The following is a 23,909-nucleotide window of genomic DNA, read 5'->3' on the forward strand; positions in this document are numbered from 1 at the left end:
CATTGTTTTGCCTTTCCACCTTTATGGTGATGGAAATCTACTCTACAATTAATCCTTGCCTCACCTCGTACATTTTTTGCTTTCTGTTGCTGTGTAATAAAGAATTTCACTTCACTCACGTGTCTTGTCTGTGTCAACTTCTGCTATAAACAGATATCAAATGTTTTTTTTTGTCCAGTGTGGAAATACGACTTAGTCTTCCATAACGCGAAACGCAGACTATGTTGATTTTGTGTACAATTACAAGTGTAATTTAAAAAGTTTACATTATCTGAATGCCCTCTTTTCCTCCTTTGTTATTGTTGCTTGTTTTATAAGCTGAATCTTGCCCATGGGAAGACTTTCCCATCTTACACAGTTCTGTACAGTATGTAACATGACTCCAGCTATTCCCCTTTATCTTGAAACTCATATTATTTCCTGACAGCAAATATGAAATTACTTTATAATTATTTCCAATAATCATTTAAATCAGCTCTACATTTGTAATTCTTAAGAATCCTTAAACGGTCGTGGGAAAGACGACTGTGAGGTGAGGAGCGCTCACGCTCTCACGTCGTAGCTGCCGTGGTAGAATGTGCTGGAACGGACCGAAGCGGCTGGATTTCTTGGAAGCCCGCAGCTTGAACCGCCTCCCGCCCCGTGACCGAGCGCCTGCTCGTGGGCGGACGGGCGGACTACACGCCCTCCGCCCATCTACCGTCCCACGCGGAGGCTGCGCTCATTAGTCGACGGACGGCAGGTGTCTTTACCGTTTACTGGCACTGACAGAACCTCGGAGCTCCGATTGTTTTAGCATTTGTGTTTTGTTTAAGGTATTTTTTTGCTCAGACTTGCTCATTTTTCTGACTCCGGCTGATGGAGAGGACGTCCGGCTAGGATGCACGTGGCGCCATGTCCTTGACGAGGCAGCTGCGAGCCACCGTCAGATAACTGTGAACCGCAACGAGGAGAAACGCAGCCTAAAAGGTCCAGTGTGTTACTTAACCTTATTCATTTGTTATTATTAAAGCTGCTTAAAGACTTCCTGTAAGTTACACTTCAGTCGTATTCACTCTACACGCGTGGAAAACAAACTAGCTAACTTTAGCTTTTGTCGAAATGATAAACTACAGTTACGCTAAGTTCAACTAATGTCAGTAAATGTAACTGACAAAAACTTTGACCAAAGTAATAATGTATGTATAATATGTATGTATTTCACTCTAACTATTTTGTGTTTTTACGGCACGTGAAGCACACATCTAAATAAAACAATAATAATATAATTTGTGGAGCTGCCATAATAAAAATATAACAGGTCAGACTACACATCTTTACCTCCTGTATGTGTTCATAATCAATAATTCATGTTCAGTAGTTGTGTTTTATTTTAATGTTGTTAAAATCTCTCTCAGTGGTTGAGTTCTTGCATATTTGTCCCGTTTCTCTGACAACTTTACATCAGTGGGCTGACTTTTTCCTCCGTGTCCCGTCTGTACATCAGCGATCTCTAGCAATGGCCTTCTTCAGACAGCTGCGCCTTCTGCTGTGGAAGAACGCGCTGTCGGCCGTCAGGCAGCCGGTGAGTGACTCTGACCACGGTCCCACATATAATCATCCATGCGTCTGGACATTCCCCCTGATTGCTCCATGACACCTTGTGTTGCAGCTGTGGACCCTGACCCTGCTTGCCTGGCCTCTCATCATCTTCCTCATCATCCTCGTGACCCGTCTTAAGTTTCCTCCGATACAAAGAGAGACATGTAAGCGTACAGCTACACACAAGCGCCTCGACCCACATCTGTTTGTTTAGTGACGTGCTTTTCACTAACATTGCATTGTAAATTGATTTATTTGATACAAAGCCTCTTTTGGTATTATATAATCACTCGCAGATGGAATAATGGCAATAGGCAAACAAAACAAACCACAAGCAAATACGGTAATACGGTGTGCATGTAGGCTTAGAATGAAGAAAGAATGAATCAATATAACAAAATAAAGACACTTAAAGCATCTATACATTATTCCACACATGGCTGCTAATTATGCTGTAGAGACAGATCATACACACTCCCATGTTTACTGTTTCCTCCAACAAGCCGGACTCTAAATTTCCCATAGGTGAATCTGAGCATGAGGGTGGTGTGTTTCCCTGCATCAGCTCTAAACAGGCTAAATACATGTGATGGCAACCCATAGGATAATGGTTTGGATAATGTGACGGAAACTACTATCTACAGTACTAAACAATACTGGCATCATCCTAATATATGTTGAAAGCTGCTGTATAAATAGGAAATTAATGATACAGATCCAGTTGAGCAAAGTTTGCCTTAACACATGAGCGAAACAAAGACCACAGGGCCTTTGTTTCTGTGTTTGCTTTGCATTGTGATGAACAGCACAAAGTCATTTTGTAGCATTCCAACCTTTCAGACAAGGTAAATCAAAGTTCAAGCATGAAAAGCTCGCCTCTCCCATCTCTCCAACGCGGTGTTTGTTCTTTATTGTGTGATAAGCCCAGCTGATGTTTTTTTTATGTAATGCATAAAGGTAAAGGTGCTTCAGTAGATATGGTCAACCTGAGGGAGGGGCAGAACCAACCAGTTGTGCGTTGTAAAGCAACCATATACCTTTTGTTTTCAAGTGCTGTTCCTTTTGAGGAAAATTGCACCTGCGTGTCACGAGGGCAGATTTTTTCTATTTACTGTACTTAGTCGTAGCTATGACTCTTGCTGATGTTGTGTGGAGGCAGACTTTCGTTGTAATGTAATAACCCAACTGACCTCATATAGAAGCTATTCAGTCTTTCAAAACAATAGGACCTTCCAACTCTGGCCAGACACAGCTTTAGACCACACCTAAGCAAGGCAACAAAACCTGCTTCTGTATCCCATAAAACCAGCACTGACTGAGTGTTGAATGGAATACCACTAAATTCACATGACAGTCTAAAACAAACAAATAGGGGGTACATTCCAGACTATTTCACCTAGAGCAACATAGTGTTAAAATTTGTTTAGTCATTTCCATAAGATGTTATTGAATGTATTGTGTTTGTCTTTTTTTCCCTTTGGTTTAAATCTGCATCATTTTGGGGAAAATGGTTGTTTCACATGTTAACACAAATCCATGTGACTGCGTGTAGAGCATAAAGCAGTGCCTCTTTGTGACAGTTGTTTATTTATACTGTGTTCACACAGACTTCTGTAAATGCCTTCTTAAATGTCAGTCATATCTAAGGCTTAACAGCGCTTTTATTGCCTATTAGTCACATTATTTGTGAACAAAGGGACGGTTGTAAGTTTCCGGTGCTACCTGATGTACTTGTATTTTTACATTTCATTTATTTATTTGATTAAACAATAATAATCATAGCAAATATAATTAAATTTTTACTGAACCCCTTAAGAAAATTATCTCTGCATTTAACCCATCCCCTGGGGGATGAGATGTAACTGACATTTCTCTTGTACAAAACAATCATATCATTCAACCAGTGCTCAACTGCTTTTTAAAAAGCTAAACACAGGTTTAATCATAAAAAATAGAACTTAGTTTTACACTATTTGACAAAAATAAATGATCAGAGGAATGGTCTGTCAGACATTTGAGATTCCTATTACAGGGGATATTTGCTTTGTCTTGTGTCGTTCAGGTTATGTGTCGCCTCGAAACCTACCCAGCGCAGGGTTCTTCCCTTTCCTGCAGACCCTCATGTGCAATACAGACAGCAAGTGCCGGAACACATCGAGCCTGGTGGATCCAACGGACCCAAAGACTTTCGCAAACACAAGGTAGTTCCAGAGTTTTAGAGCATGAAGCAGTTCACGACATATTACGGTAAATGAAACACTACATGTTTTGTGCTTTAGTTTGTATTGTGACTTTTTCGAAGCCTAAATATAGTGCGTTCTTCTTGTGCCTAAGTATCACATGTAAAGCTGAGCCTTTACTTCTAAGTACTGGTCTTTCATAAATATTTAACGGTTATGTAAAGCACACACCCTGTTTTGTGAAAACACCAGCAAAACTTAATGGAAAGGACAGTTTTTTTTTTTTTTGCTTTCGTCACCTGCTGTTGTTCTGTCAATGAAGGTTTGAATACCAAAGGTACTGTATGAATGCACTGGATATAAAAACCAGTTTTTGTGACCTTTAAATCTTCCACCCACAGATTAGCCTATGATACACTGGCTTTTAGCTCAGCAGGTTTCCTTTTATGTGATTAGGCTTGTGAAGGAGTTGACCTGAACTGTAACTTACTGTACAAGAAATACGACACAGACAGAATCACAGATATTGTTGAATGGGGGTAAATGTTAACAAAGATAATTACACATATCTCTTTAACACAAGGTGGGGGTGGCATTAAGCTACTAGTATAAATAGAAGTTGCCTGGCTTTGACATTTTACAGATTAAACTCTGTATTAGCTTTGTTAAACATTACGCAGTCAGCGGAACTTTACATTTTGACTTGTGACAGGTCGAGTCTGCTGCAGAGAAGTGCCCCACTGGTCAACCTGTTTCAAGGGGGGAATTTCTTCAGCTTTCCAGAAAACGACCCTGGGATGGATCACACACAAGTGGCCTTAATCTTGAATAGAGTTTTTGGTAAATTAGTCACCTCTCCTTTGATAGAATTTAGATATTAAATACTAGGGAGTTTCTTTTGTGCATTTTCTCAACGTGTTTTTTGTGTTTAAGGTTCTGCGTTCCCAGATAGTATTAATAATATCTCCCTGGGGAACAACAATGACACTTTTCTGGGAAATCAGGTGAGTGTTTTTCAATTATAATGAGAAAAGAAAAGCTAACAGTAAGAAGAAGAACAGGACGTACCAGTTGATTGTAGAATTAGACGTTGTCGCAACTTTAGACAAGACATTTTTTGTAATTTGCTTGTTTTGTTACATTTATTTGACAAAAGTCCAAAGGAAACATTAAACTCAAACTGTGTGATGTGATACCTTTGTTGTAATTTTGATTATTTTAGGTAAAGATAGACAAAAACAAGCATAACCAGTAACTAAAAAAAAAAACGGTATAGTGAGAAAATTATAGGCATGATTTCAGCAATATAAAGTATTACAATACACAATGTATTGTCAGGTTTTCAAGGCCTCTTATTTCATTATTGTAAAAGACAAGAAAGAAACCAAATACTCAAACCTTTTTTCAGCATGTACATGTGGTAGTCTCTTGTCGTAGTCTAGTCTAGTGCTCAGGTGTGGCACTAAAGCTGAGTGTGTCAGGCTCAGGTGTCAGGGCAAAAAGGCTTAATCCCTCGGGATTGATATTGAACACTTCAGTTTTCTCTGAAGCAAACCTGGAGATTTATTTTACATTCCAAAATTCACCAGCTAAGGCTTTAACCTTAATAAATATTATTTTAATATATTTTGTGTTAACTTGTTTAAGCGAACATCTTTACCTGAAAGTTAACTGTCATGTAGTGTTATCTAACTTGTAATGTTTGCAGGAGGCTCTGAACAGTGCTGGTTCCGTCAACCCGGTGAAAAGGGCCTTTTGCACCGTAACGTTGCCCATGATTAACTCGACGTCATCCCACCCGCTCAACTATGCTGTGGCCTCCTTCTGCAGCTCTAACACCTCTGTGTTTGAAGCCTCGCTGCTCACGTTGAACCAGGTGAATGTGTGTTTGTGTGTGCTTGCATGAATGCAGGACAGTATGTGTTTTGCACCACAAAAGCAGCAGGGTCAGTCACAAGGCAAAGTTTAAGCTGTTTCTTTCCTCACGTCATTTTTATAATCCTACAGACTTTTTGTGTAAGTGACTATTTACTGTCTGTGGTTTCAGGTCCTGACAGATTTGATGCTAACAAAACCAAATGAGACAGTGGCAGCAGCGGAGCAGTCTGTATTTGTGTTTGATCAGCTGCAAAATGACACCTCACTGTGGGAAAGCCTTCTCCAAGTTCCTCAGCTCTTTTCTTCTAGTTCCGACCAAGTCCTCAACAACACAAAGTTCCTGCTTTCCAACCTGCAGGGGTAAAGTATTTTACTGATATACAGTAGAGCAATGTTTAACTGTAATGTTCGGACAGGGGTTCAGAGCATCACATTACAGTGTTTGTTTTCTGTGATTTCCCAGAGCTGTGAATGCCATCCAGGACACCTTCCTTGTAGGAAATGATTCACTTTCCAGTATTCGTCCACTGCTTGTTGGAGGCATCAGCACGATCCATTATGTTCAAAACTGGCCTGGCAAAGGTAGAATATGAACTCTGTGTTAAAATAACATACATACATTATTGTTTTAAACATGCTTGTATATTTTTATAAGCATGTTTTTCAATAATTTGCATACTGGCTGACTCACAACGAAGGCATGAGGATTTGCTGAGAGCCAAAACTCCCCTTGCACTTCAAAACGTCTGAGGAATGTTGTCAGTCAAGTTTAACCCTGATGTGCATCAATTTAATTCACGTAGGTGTGTCCATCCCACTCGGACAGATAGTCACGTTGCAGAATGACTCACTAAGTGTGATGGCGAAAGCAGTTTTGCAGGAAGTACGGATACCACTGGATAAGGTATGCATTAATTATCATTATTTAGTTTAGAACAATAAACACATGATTTATACGTTTACTCAAAGCAACACTCTAACTGTCTTAGAATATAATGCTGATTTCCTGATGGTTTGAGCCCAGTTCCATTAAAAATACTGTAACCTTTTCTCTTTCTTAGGCCATTGGCCTCACACTGGACAAGAACATTGTTCATTCCTACTTGTGTGACAACAGCAGCAGTTCGCTTTTGCTAACAGCAGCCTGCGCTACAGGCACAGTAAACATGGTTTTGAGTTGGATCAGTCCTGACCTGGTGGCAAAACAGGTAGATGATAATGATATGTAAAATCATCAGCAGAGTGAATGACAGCCTTAATGTGACTCGTATTATTCTCTTCCACTATGACAAGAACTATGAATGTGCAGCCAATCGTGCTGCAACTGGGTTTTTTTTTGTTCTATACCTACCTTGTGATCTAGTCTCCTCTGAATTATCATGAGCTCATTTAAAATGATTGTGCACAACACATTTTTCTTTTTTTCCATTTCCAGGCCCTCCTGGCGTGGAGTAAGGATGTTGCTCCACATGATGTGTCCTTCATTAAAGCGATGCTACAGAGTCTCACTGGAGGTTTATCCCCAGGAGGACAGGGAGGCTCCAACAACGCAAGGAGACGTCGCAGCGTAGATACACAACCACAAAGCATCGAGGAGGAGCTGTAAGTGTCCTGTTGTTGGGCAATACACCATGTATTGCCCAACACCCATAGGGAAAGTGAATTAAAATCAATTGTTTAAGGTCATTAAGGTAAAGTTGCTAAATGGAAATATAACAAATTATATTATGTTAAAAACAAACAGGATTATGTTTATTGACTTTCCATATGGATTTCTGTTATGACAGATTTTTGAGTGTTGGTGAAGTGGTGATGGAGATTTTACAGGTTGTGCCTGAGGTGGATGCAATTGTCCAAAAAATCCTCACAACTGGTTTTCAGACCATGAAGACAGCAACACAGACCCTCAATACTGTAGCAGGTACTGTACAGGAAGTCTGTCCGATCATAATGGGAATGTTTACAACTGATGTCTGTGTATAAATAATATATTACCACTGATTTTGAATTTTATTAATATATTAATTATTAGTATATTTATGTTAAAAAATTAAAAATACAAAACAAAAATATTAAAGTTATTCTTCTTAAGGGACAGTGACTTTCAAGATAAGTATCACCTACACTTTAGCATAGAAATGTCTAAACACACCCACACTGTTTGTGTGGGTGTGTTTAGACATTTGACACATGACTAAAGTCAGGTTGATGACTTAGCAAGTACTGTATGTTAAAAACGTATTTTAGAAACAGTTTTAATTTTCTAAACTGAAACTCTGAAACAATTGATCTAGATTAGTCTCTGCTTCTGTATATGATTGTCATTCACACTTTGTGTGTTTGCAGAAATAATAAGCAACAGTCTAAAAGATGCCGACCAACTTCAACTGACATATGTAGAACTGATGACAAATGAGACTCAAGCGAGCATTTGGATCAATCGCATCCTCGACAGTGTGGCAAAGACAGTTATACAGGTTTGATTTGTATTGGTATTATTGGCATTTTCACAACACTAATTAAGAGTTGTCATGATGTCAGGGAATGATATTTGATTGTGTCTTTTTGGTTGTGATACCCTAGACCCTGGAATCCGAGTCTCTAACATGTGAGGATCTTCTCAGTCCCTTTAAATGGCTGTTGAACACTGAGAGCGTAACGGCTGAAGTGTGGAAATCAGTGATCTGCCAGAACTCTACTCTTCAGCAGGCTCTGCTTTCCGACTGGCAGCTATTGGCTCAGGAGGTAAACGCTGCTACAATATACAATTTTCATACCAAAGCGATTCCACGTTTGATTCGTCATATAAATATTTTTCCCACAGACACAGGACATGTACAACAACCTCACAGGCCAAGAAGACGTCAGTGTAACGCTTCCCTCAATACTTGCTGAGTGGCAGAAGTTGGCCAATAGCAGTCTGCAAATTCAAAAGGTTTTTGAAACACTGATAACAAACCTGGATGGAGAATATTGGATGAACTGGATCCTGGACAACAGCACTGTCGATGTTTATGACACGTTTCTACAAAGGTATTCAGAGGCTTTATATATACTGTATGTTGCTTATCATTTGCTTATCATTTCACCGCTTTTGTGTTGCGTAGTTCTGGCTTGTTTGTAGAGTTTTTTGGAGAAAACATTGAGACAACTGAGCTGTGGCCTGATATAAAGGACTACTTCTACATGGCTTACTGGATTTTGAGCTACACACCTGGTGTCACAACTCCCCCAGCAAATTGTGAGGCCCCCTTTATTTCTCTTCTCTTTTTGACAATATCCCTAAAACACCCGAAGCAGATTAAACAATGAAGATATAATTTATCTGTATTTTCTGTAACACTGTGTCCTTCATATTTAGGTTCTGTTAACTACCCCGTAGCAATTCACTGTGATACTGGATTAAACTGGTCACACTTCACTGAAGTTGTGCGTGCGGCTCTGCTATCACCAGACAAAGCCCTGGTCAAGTGAGTGACAGAACCTTTGTTTTTCTGATGTATTCATGTTGAGTTATTTTTATGCTTTTTAACCGACCTCCTCTTTTTTCTCCTTTATCTGTAGCTCTATTGAAGGGGCTTTGAATTTTTTGCAGTATGTGTACGCTGATGTCTACAAAAACAGAACAGCATCATTTTTGAAACAAGAACCTGATGCTGAAGGCGCCCTCTCTGCTATCATGGGCAACCTGACGCATAACCCAGATGACTTTTTCCAGAATATCTCCATTCTTCCGTTCAGCAACCTCTCCAAACCTGACATCATGTGTTCCCTTCTCCATAACCTGGTGGAACCCACGGGTCTGTCACCTCTGCTAACTCCACTCCTCAGCAATTCCCCTGTTAATGTTTCCACGGTGCTTGATATTGCCTCAAAGCTTGGCAGGATTTACCAGCCCATTTATCCTTCCAACGAGACCGACCCAACGATGCTTGACCTTGAACAACTCATCAAGCAGTTCCTCTCCTTGGAAGGAAACCTTACCCTGCCTATATCTCATGCGATGGGGTACAGTTTGCTCAACTGTTCTGAGTACTTTAGCCTCAATGATGTGATCAGCCTCACAAAAGCCTTCCAGCCTTTCATTAACCAGTCAAACCAAACCTCAGGCCTCGTAGAGACGATTATTAGTGCCATAGAGTTATGGAAGACAGTGATGGATTCTCCAAATAACGACCCAGCTAACATCACTCTTGCGTACATACAGCAGCTCCGAAAACTGACCACATCTCTGTTCAGATTGCAGAGCCTTGAGTCTTATGCATCTTCAAGTGAGCAACTCATCGAAACACAAATCAACCAGATTTCTGAGGATTTCGTCAACTTTATTTCTCCTGAGATGCTTAAAAACCTTACCGATGTTGGACCAGACGCTGCTCTGAGTATTGTCATCCAGATGTTTGAAGGATTCCTACCACCTGAGGTCCAAAAGAGAGTTGCCCCTTTGTTTATGGAATTAAGAGGCTTTGTTTCCTTAATTATAGAATGTGCAACAAACCAGAACTGTTCAACCCAAGTGTCAGAAATCTTCAGTTTCTTAAATCAAATAGTAGAGATGATGTCTCCAGCCAATGCAAATGTCACCCATGAAATGCTTAGCAACAACACTATTCTAGAGGAAACAAAGTTTGACGAGATTGCATCCATGCTCTTCTCGCTTCTCCTATCTCACAGCAATGAAACTAACATGGGAACAGTGAATCAAACTCTTCAGTTCATTAGAATGATCATGGCTGAACCAAATATTTCTGTGTCTGAAATCCAGAATGCCCTGGAACAGTCAAACCTAACCCTTGAACAACTGGAAGACATTGCTGAATTAGCCCAAGCTGTCAACATAAGCAAGCTGTTGGATGATATGATGGAAATCTGCAATGCAAAACAATGTTTTGAGCCACAGCAGGACTCAATGGAGACAGCCAAGTGTGTCATGGAACTGATTGATGCCATCAGCAGTTTTCTGGGTCAGCTACCAGATTTCTGCAATGAGACAGCCATTTTCCTTAACATCCCATTAGTCATCAATGACACTATTAGTGATATCATCCAAGATAACTCTAGTTCCAGTCCAAATGTGGCCCTCATGCAAACCTTAAAGAGCATCTTAGCCAATATCAGGATGAACCTGGATCTCAACCAGCTGAACACACCAGAGATCATGTGGGAACTAGACGTGTTGGAAGGGCTAATCCAGCTGTTTGCCAACACGGAGGAACCTTTCAACTCCACCTCGATGATGGACCCATTTGATGCTCAGAAGGTTTATCTGGAGATAGTGGAGTGGTACCTGAAAAGGCTGGAGAACATCACCAGCAACAGCTCAATCTCAGATCTCATCCATCCATTTTTTTGCATCACACAAATGCAAATCACATTACAACTGGCACAAACGGACTTCTCCTCCTTTGTCAGCAACCAGTACATATTGCTAATGAACAGCCTCCAATATCCAATAGATGATGCAGGTGTAAGCAAAATTGGCAAGACAGTTGTGGAGGTTCTTGAGCATCTGTTTGACTTAATAACATTTGACCTGGAGGTTCAGAATGCCAGCTTGCATTCAGATCTGTTCAACAGAGCCATTCTGAATGCTACTGGGCACCATATTAAGCAATACCTTGAACTGCTAGAAAAGTGGACGACACAACCCAATGTCTCCTTGGCTCTCAGTCGTCTCTTCCTTTGGGGAAATTCCTCTATGAATGTCTCCATGCCCATGACAGACATCCAGCAGTTGCTGAAGTCACTGGATAATTTTGATGAGCTTGATGATGAGCTAATTGAACTCTCTGTCATTAACAATATCACCCAGTGTCTGAAAAATGCTTTAATGCTCGCGGAGGTTCCAGGTGGTCTACAGAGTGATGACTTCTTAAATGCCGTCTTGGATGCGGTCAAATATGTTATGCAGACCTGGACTGGAGGCACAGAAGACCTGCCTGTCTCTACACAGGAAGACATCCTGGATATTCTGAGTGATTCATTGCAAGTCATTGTCCAACCAGGCGTCAGTTTTGCCTCCCCACGTAACATCTCTCTGCTCATCCTCAAGACAGCTGAGACAACCATCCGATACACAGCACCAGATACGTTCAGTAATTACATCATGTATGGACTCCAAGTAGCCACCACCTATTTTGAGAGCACCTCAACATCAGGTGTGCCAGACGACTGGAGTGAGATGTAAGTGTTGCTTATAATTTAGTTTGAAAAAATAAATAAGTTTAGGTGAACTCGCCGCCATGTTTTGATAAACTGAAGAGATGTGATACAGTATGTTTTTTTTTAATCTAAGGTGCCTTCTTTGTTTTTTAAGGATTTTGAAGGAAATGAAGACAGTCCAGGGTTTCCTGCCACCAAACTCTGCAGCCCAAGCTTACATTTCTGTGCTCATTGACATCACTAACACTTTCCTTGAGTCTTACCCAGGTAAAGTTAACTTACCCAATGCCATGAAGCCTGAGAGACGGGGTTAAGAAATTCACATGAAGGATTTTGTTTATGTTTTGTATTATGTTTGATCAAGTTGTAATTTTTCTTCCTTTTGTTATTTCAGACAATATGCGTATCTGGTCAGGTTTTGAAAATGCAACAGAAGGAAATGTGTCCCTAATTCTTGACCAGGTATGAAAATATTATTATAAAATAAATAATAATTTTATTATTTTAAAATATTGTTTGTATTATGTTCATCAATGTTTATTATTATGATTATGGTACAAAAGTAAAAAAATCATATAACATGCATGTGAAACATTACATTACATTGAAAATAAAATTATTGTAATCTGTGGCAACTCTAAACACAAACCACAAGGGTTAAATGCTGTTGTAGGTGTTCTGTAATGTAGTTTTAATAATCTTATATTTAATATATTTAAAAAGATAAATATTTTATTATTATATTATTTTATAATATTATAAACATTTAATTGTGTAAAAGTAATAATTATTTTTTTACTGTTAGATGACCAATGCTCTGTGGCCTGTGGTTAAGGATGGTCCAGGCTCATTTAGAATGAAAGCCTCACCTTTGAAGAGCTTTGCTGATCTTCCTTCATTCCTGGAGATGGTGATGACTGAGAAAGCAGACGAAGACACATGGGAAAAGTAATTTGCATTGTCACTTGCACTGGAACTAATTATCTGTTTTTTGGCTACACACAGGAGTTGTACTGTATGTTTGGGGTGTTTAAATCTGTATTTACTAATGGCTGCTGTTTATTGCCACTGTCAGACCCTAAACTAAATGCCCTGTGAATTTTTCCACAGCCTTCAAGAAATGCTGGCATCCCTTCTGTCAACCCTTGATGGAACAGAGCTATGGGGCAACACATCATTTGCTATTTCTCGTTTTGAAATCATGATAGAAACTTTGGTGAACGTTGAGCAAGCACAAAATGGTGAGAGCAATACGAAACAATTGGGGTGTTGTCTTTTCTTGATCATTGTGAAAATAGTAAAAAATGAATAAAACTCCAACTTTCACTTTTCACACACTAACGAATAAGAATTGCTGTCCCCAGATGTACTTTTAATAAAGATATTCAAATGATGTCTGCTTTCTCTCCCTGTCAGAGATGATACTAAGCCTCCAGATGCTATTGTTGACCCTGATGGAGGAAGTCGCACAGCACGCCAACAACACTCATTTGAACTTGTCCGACGTCTCAGACAAAGTGCAGCTTGCCCTTCAAAACATGGTAATGCTTGCGTGTGTACTGTATGTGTGTGAGAAGACGGAGGTGGACAGTTGTGCAATATCACTGGACACATCGTCAAGCATTGATGATTTTCCAACTGTATCGCTCATCTAGTCTGTCTGTGCCTTGTTTGTCTGATGCACTCTAAAGAGCAGAATGAGGGCCTGCTGATTTTTGCAGGTGTGGTGTCTCTGTTCCACATGCCTGCAAGTGTGCTCTCATGTGGGTGTGACATGACAGGTTAACACCAAGTGACATTATCAAGCTCCAGCTGTCAAGCAGTTGGCTGTGAACTGTTGCTTTTGTTTGCACTGATAAATGACCATGTGATGTAAAATATCATTGTGCGCAAAATTATTCATACCCCTGTCAAATTCTGGCTACTGAGCAACTTTTATTAAACCACAAAGTAACTTCTCTCCAAAGAGAAAAAGACTATAAACAAAAGGCATCAGGAAAAAAATATTACACAGCTTTCATTTGTTTGATTGCTGTAATAGCCAATAAAGACTTTTCTATTGATCATCAAGAAGCGATGAATAAAGTAGAAAAGGCGACTTTTTGTTCAAATGTAAAAAAAGATGGGGAATAATTCTTTCATAATGTCTTATTATGTTTTGGAAGAAGCCTGCGTCATTCATTTCATGTTTTATTTTACATATATATATGTAACATATATATGTGTGAATAGATGAGAACACTGAACATCAATTGTTGTATGTGTATATACAGTACAGTAAATACAGTGCAGTGCCGGGTGTGTACCTGGTATTTGTATCTGTGTTCCTAGAAGTTCCTAGATGGGATGACAAGTTAGTCACGTTTGTCATTTTATATGACAAACATCTTAAGGCTTTAAGATTATTATCTTCCTCTTGTCAGATACGCTGTTCTAGGTATTTGCTTTTCATTGTATTGTATATGAACTGGTTTTCTTCGAACACTGCTTACCTAACCTAACAACAATACTTTGGGCTTTCCCCCTTCAGACCAATGGCACATTAGAGTGTGATGAAGTTCTCACAGACTGGGAGCCTGTCAGAGAAGCAGCAGGTATAAGTCATGCTGCTATGGCTATGGTGTGCAACATCAGGCTGCAGCCCGTCTTGGGTGCCTTAACTGCAGCTCAAACACTCTACCCCGGCCTGAACATGAGTGTGAGTAGATGTCTGCTAAACTAAAGAGGGAAACACAAAACGAGTAATACTGTACAAGCACAGTACAGTTTGACCACTTGGGGGAAGTGTTGACACATACAGAAAGCTGTCAGTTGCTAACAGTCCATCTCTGCTGTATGCTGTCTTTATAGAGCATGGGTGCTGGACCAGTGAATGCGAGCGATGCAGCCGCCAGGATTGTCAACACTGTACAGTCTCTCTATGAAGTCAGTGTCAACCAAACGCTTGTGACAGTGCAGCTTATCGGGGCTTTTTCAAACCAGCTCTCTATGCTGGCAAGTCAGCCTTTGAGCCCTGAGGCACAGCTTTACTGGAACCAACAGCTCCAGGACATGTATTTCCGAGACAGGTGACTTATTTACGGCTGAAATTTGATTATAGCATTGATAATGTGACATTTCAAAGTTGCAAAATGAAACCAACATGAAAGGACATTTTGATTCTTTTAGTAGCAGACACCTACAGTAAGTGGACTAGGTGTTTCACTGCAGTTTATCTAACTATTGTTAGATCCTTGTTAAATTCCAGAATAATCTACTGGCACAGATTCTCCAACAGTATGTTTAAATGTTGTTGAAGGGACTGGAGGTTGAATTGATTTATACGTCAGACATACAGTAATAATGTGTCAGGCATGATTACACAAATCATGTTCTATGCATCACACTGTATGGAATCTAGACTACATGATACATGATGATTAATCACTATGAATATACTTTGGTATTAACTGGAAACCGATTTGAATAAGTGTTTTCATAATATGCATGTGGGTAAGATATAGCCCTTTATTTACAGAAGTGCATTATGTGTTATTTTTTTCATTGATCGTTATAGTTAGTCTATGGGGCTAATTCTGAACATTTCCACTTTACAGCTTGTCTTCCACCAACTTTCAGCTTCCAGATGAGGTGCTTAACATGGGACCCTACATCATTCCTTATATCAGAGCTATAGCGAAAGCGTTGAATTTTACCCTCAACAACTACTTTACTACTCAAAACAGAAGTACATCTGACGAGCTCTTTGAAGAAGCAGCAGCAACAACGTTTCTAACCTCTGTGAACACCACCTTGGACAACCTGCTCTCCATGTTAGGGGGAAACTTGACTGGACTCAATGAGTCCACTATAGCTGACATGGCATGGGAAGGTGTCAAATTGCTGAACCGCTGGCAGGCATTCAAGAAGGACCCCACCATTTACCAAGCATTGCAACAATTCCTGAAATCTGAGAGCAAAAAAGAGATATTACTTAAGATAGCAAAGATTTGCACATGGTTGGGTACTATTGAATCAAACATGACCTCAGACAACATGATTTTGGGATACTGGTCCAGACTCAATGATACATCTTTTTCTAACATGATGAGGGAAGCTGTGAATCTGCTGAGTGACCAAGGGATATTTGGAGATAAACCTATGGTTTACGAAGCCTTGGGGCATTTCCTGAAATCCACTGATAAAAGGGCAACTTTAAAGAAGGTGTCAAAGTTTACTGCATTGTTGGCATCTATTCACGCAAACATCACCTCAAACATCTCCATGATTTCGGGGAACTGGTCTGGATTCAATGAGACATTTTTTACTAACACGATGTGGGAAGAAATAAAACTGCTCACTGACAAGGAAGTATTTGGAGATGAACGTATGATTTACCAGGCCTTGGGAGAATTCCTGAAATCCAATGACAGAAGTGTGATTTTACCAAAGATAACAGAGATTAACAGATGGTTAGCCTTCATTGAAGCAAACATCAACTCAGACAACAATTTCCCCTCAATTTCGGGAAATTGGTTTGGACTCAATGAAACATCCTTTGCTACGATGACCAGGAAAGCTGTGGAACTGCTGAGTGAGCAACAGTTATTTAGAGAAGAACCTATGATTTACCAAGCCATGGAGCAATTCCTGGAATCCAATGACACAATGGCAACTTGCAAAATGCTACCAAAGTTCACTGCGTGGTTGGCCTCTAAAGAAGCAAACATTACCTCGGGAAATTTCCCCTCCATGATTTATGGAAACTGGCTCAGACTCAATGATACATGTTTTACTAACGTGATGAGAGAAGCTATGAAACTGCTGAGTGAACAAAAGATATTTGGAGATCAGCATATGATTTACCAAGCCCTGGAGCAGTTTGTGGCATCTAGTGACCAAAGGGTGGATTTACAGAAGGTGTCAGAGTTCACTGCATGGTTTACCTCTATTGAAGGAAACTGCCCTTCAAACAACATCTCCATGATTTGGGGGAATTGGTCTGGACTTGATGAAACACCTTTTACTAAAATGATGAGGGAAGCTGTCAAACAGATATTTGGAGATGAACCCATGGTTCATGAAGCCTTGGAGCAATTCCTGGAATCCATGACAAATGACAAAAGGGAAATTTTACAGACACTAGCAGCGCTTAGCACACAGTTGTCCTTCACTGAAGCAAACATTACAATAGACAACATCTTCTACATGATTTGGGGCAATTGGTCAAGGCTCAATGATACATCTTTCACTAACATGATGAAGGAAGCTGTGAAACTGCTGAGTGACCATACGATATTTGGAGATGAACCTATGGTTTACCAAGCCCTGGAGCAATTCCTGGAATCCAATGACAAAATGGCAACTTTAACAATGCTAGCAGAGATTATTGCATGGTTGGCCTCTAATGAGGCAAACATTACCTCAAACAACATCTCCATGATTTGGGGAAACTGTTCTGGACTTAATGAGGCATCATTTAATAACTTCATAAGGAAAGCTGTGAAACTGCTGAGTGAACAAAATATATTTGGAGTAGAATCTATGATTTACCAAGCCTTGGAGCAATTTCTAGAATCTGGTGAAAAAAGGGTGACATTAACGGTGCTAGCAGAGTTCACTGTGTGGTTGGCTTCTATTGAAGCAAACATTACCTCAAACAACAACATCTCCAAGATTTGGGGCAATTGGTCGAGGCTCAATGATACAACCTTTACTAACATGATGAAGGAAGCTGTGAAACTGCTGAGTGTCCTTGGACATGAACCTATGATTTACCAAACCTTCGAGCAAATCCTGGAATCCAATGACAAAATTGCAACTTTAACTATGCTACCAGAGCTCACTGCGTTGTTGGCCTCTATTGAAGCAAATGTTACCTCAAACAACATCTTCATGATGTGGGAAAATTGTTCTGGATTCCATGAGGCATTATTTGCTAACTTGACGAGGGAAGCTGTGAAGCTGCTGAGTGAACAAAAGATATTTGGAGATCAGCCTATTATTTACCAAGCCCTGGAGCAGTTTGTGGCATCCACTGACCAAAGGGTGGTTTTACAGAAAGTGTCAGAGTTCACTGCATTGTTGGCCTCTATTGAAGCAAATTGCACTTCAAACAACATCTCCAGGATTTGGGGAAATTGGTCTGGACTCAATGAAACACCTTTTACTAAAATGATGAGGGAAGTTGTAAACCTGCTCAGTGAACAACAGATATTTGAAGATGAACCAATGGTTTACGAAGCCTGGGAGCAATTCTTGGAATCCAAAAACGAAAGTGAGATTTTACAGACACTAGCAGAGATTTGCACATGGTTGGCCTTTACTGAAGCAAACATCACCTCACACAACCGCTCCATGATTTGGCGAAACTGGTCTGGACTCAATGATATGCCTTTTACTAACATGATGAAGGAAGCGGTGAAACTGCTGAGTGACCAAAAGATATTTGGAGATGAAGCTCCAATTTATCAAGCTTTGGAGAAATTCCTGACATCCAATGACAAAAGAGTAATTTTACAGACAATAGCAGAGATTAGAATATGGTTGGCCTCTATTGAAGCAAACATCACCTCAAACAACATCTTCTCCGTGATTTGGGGAAACTGGTCTGAACTCAATGAGACATCTTTTACTAACATAATGAGAGAAGTTGTGAAACTGCTGAGTGAACAAAAGATATTTGGAAATGAGCCTATGATTTACCAAGCCTTGGAGAAATTTGTGGCACATAGTAACCAAAGTGTGTTTTTACAGAAAGTGTCAGAGTTCACTGCTTCGTTGGCCTCTATTGAAGCAAATGGCACCTCAGACAACATCTCCAGGATTTGGGGAAATTGGTCTGGACTAAATGAAACACCTTTTACTAAAATTATAAGGGAAGTTGTAAATCTGCTCAGTGACCAACAGATATTTAGAGATGAAACAATGTTTTATGAAACCTTGGAGCAATTCCTGGAATCCTGTAATGAAAGAAAGTTTTTACAGACAGTAGCAGAGATTTGCACATGGTTGGCCTTTACTGAATCAAACATCACCTCAAACAACCTCTCCATGACTTGGGGAAACTGGTCTGGACTCAGTGATATGCCTTTTACTAACATGATGAAGGAAGCTGTGAAACTCCTCAGTGAACAACAGATATTTGGAGTAGAACCAAGTATTTATCAAACCCTGGAGCAATTACTAATTTCCAACGGAACCTTTTTGGTTCAAAGAGGCGAAGAGTTCTCTGCCAGGTTGACATCTACTGATGCAAACATTACCTCTGACATCATCTTTTCTATTGTGTGGGAGGAATTGTCTGGACTTACTGGGACACGATTTGTTGACATGACAAAAAAGGCTGTGAAACTGATGAGCGACATTCAGATATTTGGGGATCGGCCTATGATATATGAAGACTTGGACCAATTCCTGACATCCAGCAACACAAGCTTCATGGTGAACACAATTGTTGAGTTTATGCATTCATGGTTGCCCTTCAGTGAAAGAAACAGCAGCTCGGACATCTATTCCATGTTGTGGGGAGAGTTTTCTACACTCAATGAGACACGGTTTACCAACATGACGTGGGAAGCTGTCAAACTAATGAAAGACCTGCGCATATTTGGAGACACACCTATGGTTTACCAAATTCTGGGATCCAATGACACAAGCTCTATTGTGCAGAAGGTGGCTGAGATGTCTGTGTGGTTGGTCACTACTGAAGCATCAGGACTAGAGCTGCTGAACCAGGCTCTGCCCAAAATATATGACATTGTCAAGCCTATTTTTTCTGTTCTGAAGCAGATGAGTGTGGATGCACAGGGAGACATGGAACTGTACGAGGAGCTAGCTGAAAATGTATTGAATACGCTGATGCTGTTGGGGAGCAATAGAGATCTTCTGCTGCCTATGGACCTGTACCAAGGTGTTTATCAACAGGAAAGCATCAGCAACTATACTGCAGTCAAACCGATGATCTCACCGTTATTGAGGGACCCCATGGACGATCTCATAAACCTGTTCTCTATCAACTACCATGCTATGTTTCAAGCCATCGCTGTTCCTCCGACCACAGAAGACCTCATGGAGACAGCGCACGTGTTTTTTAATAACCCCAATTTGAATGTTGTGTTGAAGGGAGCTTCTGTGGACATTCCATGGGGCTTGAATGCATCTAGGGAAGAGACTATTGATGCTGCCCTTGGAATGCTCTCCTCTCTTACTACTCCAGACACATCCCAAAAGTAAGTGCAAATAACATGAAAGATAATGTATTTAAAGATTGTGTGAATCCAACTACAAGTTTTTATTTTAAAATAACCGTCTTACTGTAATGTTGTCCTGTTGTACATGCCTATGTTCCTACTTCCTGTTCCTGTTGCATGAACACTGTGTTTAATGTTCCCTAGGCCATTCATGTATATCCTGACAAGTGCTGTAGACATGCTTCCTGATGAGTTTCCATTCTCTTCACTGCTTAAGAACATCACAAGAGCACTGGCCAAAGAGTATCAAGGTAACTTCTATTTGTTATACTATATACTTTCTATATATTATTTTTCTCTGAGTCTTTTTAGATATTTACAGGAGATTTTTGGGCAAAGGGCAGCTTTATAATGAGAAATGTGCACTCATTAGTTAAGTCGGGAGTTCCAGAATGAATCATGCTTTATCATTTCAGGTTCCTCAAATTAAACATAGTAAATTCTCTTCCGCTCATGATTAGTGTAATTGCTGCTTTAATGTGGAGGTCACGCTGATGCTGCAGCTTGTGTTTAGTTACCTGCTGTCACTGTATATATGCAGCATCTGCCCGTCTTTAAACAGACAAACAGCTTGGCAAAAGGGCCACATTTTTTTCTTTAATCACATTCAGTCAGTGTTACAAATGCACAGAAAGCCAATAAAGCATTCTGATATTGCTGTTGTTCATGTATACATTATAGAGCAGTATAATCTATTCTGGAGATATGAGGAATAAGACCTCACACCGGCTTAGCTCTAGCTCCCAAAGAGCTCAAGGCCATATGGCCCTTCTCCAGCGGAAAGCCACTCAGCACCTTTTTAAATCTCATTAGCAAAGTAGAATTCAATCACTTATCCTGTCCGCCCTCGCTAAACATCTTCGCTTGCACTCACACAAGTGGACATCTATGACCTCCTTTTAATTGGCGTCTGTGCCTGTGTGATAATGTTTTTAGTGCATGGAATCACTTTGTAAGCACCAGTAGCTTCACTTTGCCACTGCTCTGCTCATACAGTAAGAACAGTTGTAATTGCAGTGGCCTCTAGGTGCTGAGCACTCTGAGATTCAACATTACCATTGTCTAATTTTGGCTTAATTAAATATTCTGTCATCACAACTTATTGCCTGAGGTGATGCTTTTCTTATGGCTTGTCAGATGTGCTTTAATGCACGACAGCATCTAGTACTCCTGGCCCTTCTGGCCCCATCGCTCCCGCACAGGGCTTGACTTTAAGCACATCATTTGCTGCGTGCTGCCTGATGATGCTGCACTGAAATGGTGCAAGTTGTAATGAAGCCCAGTGGGATGTCATGTTTTTCTGTCACCTTACAGTCCTCACTGCCCTTGCTTCTCTTCTTCTCCAGTCCAATCCATATGTCTACCTCTAATAACCTCTTTCCTACCCTCATTTTCCCCTCTCCTTTGCTCCCTCACTCCCTCCGCAGAGAATCTGAACCTCACGAACCTGATCATCCAAACAGTCTCAGAGCTTTCCCCAATGAATCTGACAGATCCACAATTCACAGAGCAACTTGACATGCTGCGATCCCAGGTAACTGCATTAACCCTGTGACTTTCAGCTACTGTACTTGTCAGATTTCATATTAGAAACACAGTTAAGTTAGTTTGTTTGTGTACATGTTGTTGACAGGTAGCTAAAATGCAAGCATTTCAGTCATACAGTATAGCTGCAACATATAGACAAATAGTCAACAAAACAACTGACCCAATAAAATAAAAAAAAACGAGTTGACAGTGATGCTAGTGTGCTTTCAGATGCATTTTAAAGCGTCTTTCTTTATATTTTTTATAGGTGTGTGCCTTGGAGAGCTCAGAGACTGTAGGTGTGCTGATGTCGTCCCTCTCCATGGAGCCTGGCCTGCTGTGTGACACGTTTTTGCCCAGCCTGGAGATCCTCTTTTACAGTGTCATTATGAACATGACCTCCCTGACTGAATCCATCGTTCAGGCTGTCATCGGAGATCCCAACACCTACAATATTCAACCAACCTGGTATTGTGTTTATCATTTGTTTTTGTTTTCTGAGGCTTTCACAGCAGTGCAACAGAGAAAGCATAACCTAGGTCCCTCCTTGTCGTCTTTCTTTCTGCATTACTGGCTAGAGAGTGGTTTTGAATGTGCTTTCTTATAAATCTCACCTCAGGATTTTAGGGGTTTTGAAGACAGGTATCTCCTATTTTTCCACATTTAAAGAATTTTGTTTTTACAGTTTTTGGTTCATGCACATCTGTTCAGTTCCCTGTTTCTCTGTGTGTTTGCTTACATCCCTGTGTGTAATTACAGGGCCTCGGTGTTGAGTGAAACATGGGGCATTAACATTAGCAGCCTCTCAGATTTTCTCAACATTAGCATCTCATCTCCAGGTGAGACATTCCTCCACATCACAACGTTGTTGTAATATTTACAGGATATGTCTGTCTAATGTGCCATGAGTGCCTCAGACTGATCATTTGTCTCCGGTGTCTGATGTCACTGCTGCTTTTTGTGGTATAATTTAATGGTGAAAGATTACAGCAGTCCATGATTGTTGGCGTAGGAAGCATTAAACCCACCGTCTCCTTCTTTGTGATTGATTAGAACCAGCGCTCTGCCAAAACAACAGCTACTGCAGTGTCTTTTAAAGTGCTATTTTTGTACGAAACAGGTATCTGTTGGCAGCTTTTAAGAGAAAGCTTGTGGAGGCACTTTCTGGAAACAATTTCACCCATTGTGTTTCAGGCCAATTGTAGCAAATTGATGTCATTGATTTGTTGACAGTCCTTCATTGGTCCAATTCAATATACAGGTAGTTTAAAACAAACATCACTAAATATAAATAATACAAACATTTTTGTTTTTTAGGAAAAGTGACAGTTGGCAAGTTGTTGAGAAATGAAACGGCCTTTGTTTTGGAGGTTCAGCAGAGAATGAATTTTGATCCAGCTGTTCTCAGCCTGCTGATGAACACCACTCTGCCAGACAAAAATGTGGAGGTGAGCTGGGGACGCACAGTACATATGCAGTCTGCAAACATTTAATCACTGCTTTGATTTAAAAAAAACTATTGGTTAATTTTAATTCCTGCTTCTGAAAATAGATCCTGACCTGGCTGGTCAACCTGCGCCACTGTGGCTCCACACCAGACACGCCAGACATCATCCTACAGACGTTCTGCTCCTTCTCTGTTGAACAGTGGTACACCTTCTCATTACTGATGGCTCGATATATCGACACTGAAGAGGTCTTCTACAGAGTAAGCCTGAATTTAAATAGAGTCTTTTGTCAAGAGAAAAATAACATACTTCCCTTTTTTCCCTCACTGGTTATAATGTTTTTCATCATTTTGTAAAACTACCAGGGACTGTGAATTTGATGATTGCCCATTCTGCTGTAACAGAATAGAATAGATCAAGGATTGTCTCTGCTGGGCAGCATAGAAAAGAGTACTGTATGTTTATGTGAGAAACAAGAGGAAATCCTTTTGTACCAGAAAATGTTTGTCCAGTAAACAAAACTCTGTGTCACACTTAAAAAAATCGAATTCAGAATGTTTTTCCAATTTCTTCTAAAACACAAACAAAGGCTCAACTTTTAAGCTTTTACTGCAGTTTTCCTGTTAATTCATGTTAAGTGAACAAATGTTTCTCTTTCAGGTGGTGTTGTCTGAAGACCTGCAGAGCGTTTTGGAAGTGATGCTTATAATAGCTAAATCTTTAGCAGACATGATGGAAAGGATTCTTCCTGCCATTGGTCAACTGCAAAACCTCATGCTGAACATCCAAGATCTCAACCTGATGGCCAACAACGAATTTAAACAAGTGCGTACGCTTCACTACCGCACAGAGTCTGTTCAACACTGAACCTAAAGGAAATGAAGAATGAAAACGGTGTGTCT

The 23,909-nt window shown here is 40.2% G+C and overlaps 1 protein-coding gene across 2 annotated transcripts in view; it reads left to right on the forward strand.

The window, feature by feature from the left end:
- The first annotated feature begins 713 nt into the window (after positions 1–713).
- Positions 714–23,909, forward strand: part of abca12 (ATP-binding cassette, sub-family A (ABC1), member 12) — a 46,341-nt gene continuing 23,145 nt past the window's right edge. Inside the window, exons 1-34 of one of the 2 annotated variants that reach the window (XM_055505124.1) lie at positions 714–969; positions 1,448–1,564; positions 1,652–1,745; positions 3,644–3,782; positions 4,474–4,601; positions 4,695–4,765; positions 5,470–5,637; positions 5,809–5,999; positions 6,103–6,221; positions 6,443–6,543; positions 6,701–6,847; positions 7,075–7,241; positions 7,427–7,560; positions 7,986–8,116; positions 8,223–8,384; positions 8,464–8,672; positions 8,747–8,880; positions 9,001–9,109; positions 9,204–11,822; positions 11,956–12,068; positions 12,196–12,263; positions 12,607–12,749; positions 12,912–13,042; positions 13,218–13,342; positions 14,332–14,499; positions 14,652–14,869; positions 15,398–20,011; positions 20,177–20,283; positions 21,460–21,566; positions 21,828–22,027; positions 22,319–22,398; positions 22,877–23,007; positions 23,112–23,267; positions 23,668–23,832. In XM_055505124.1, coding sequence (XP_055361099.1) covers positions 1,499–1,564; positions 1,652–1,745; positions 3,644–3,782; positions 4,474–4,601; positions 4,695–4,765; positions 5,470–5,637; positions 5,809–5,999; positions 6,103–6,221; positions 6,443–6,543; positions 6,701–6,847; positions 7,075–7,241; positions 7,427–7,560; positions 7,986–8,116; positions 8,223–8,384; positions 8,464–8,672; positions 8,747–8,880; positions 9,001–9,109; positions 9,204–11,822; positions 11,956–12,068; positions 12,196–12,263; positions 12,607–12,749; positions 12,912–13,042; positions 13,218–13,342; positions 14,332–14,499; positions 14,652–14,869; positions 15,398–20,011; positions 20,177–20,283; positions 21,460–21,566; positions 21,828–22,027; positions 22,319–22,398; positions 22,877–23,007; positions 23,112–23,267; positions 23,668–23,832 — 11,415 coding nt within the window. In that variant the 5' untranslated portion in view covers positions 714–969; positions 1,448–1,498. The remainder of the gene's footprint in view (positions 970–1,447; positions 1,565–1,651; positions 1,746–3,643; positions 3,783–4,473; positions 4,602–4,694; positions 4,766–5,469; positions 5,638–5,808; positions 6,000–6,102; positions 6,222–6,442; positions 6,544–6,700; positions 6,848–7,074; positions 7,242–7,426; positions 7,561–7,985; positions 8,117–8,222; positions 8,385–8,463; positions 8,673–8,746; positions 8,881–9,000; positions 9,110–9,203; positions 11,823–11,955; positions 12,069–12,195; positions 12,264–12,606; positions 12,750–12,911; positions 13,043–13,217; positions 13,343–14,331; positions 14,500–14,651; positions 14,870–15,397; positions 20,012–20,176; positions 20,284–21,459; positions 21,567–21,827; positions 22,028–22,318; positions 22,399–22,876; positions 23,008–23,111; positions 23,268–23,667; positions 23,833–23,909) is intronic. The other variant, XM_029136067.3, reaches the window with a different exon arrangement.

This window comes from Betta splendens, chromosome 21, assembly GCF_900634795.4.
Source record: "Betta splendens chromosome 21, fBetSpl5.4, whole genome shotgun sequence".
Taxonomy (NCBI): domain Eukaryota; kingdom Metazoa; phylum Chordata; class Actinopteri; order Anabantiformes; family Osphronemidae; genus Betta; species Betta splendens.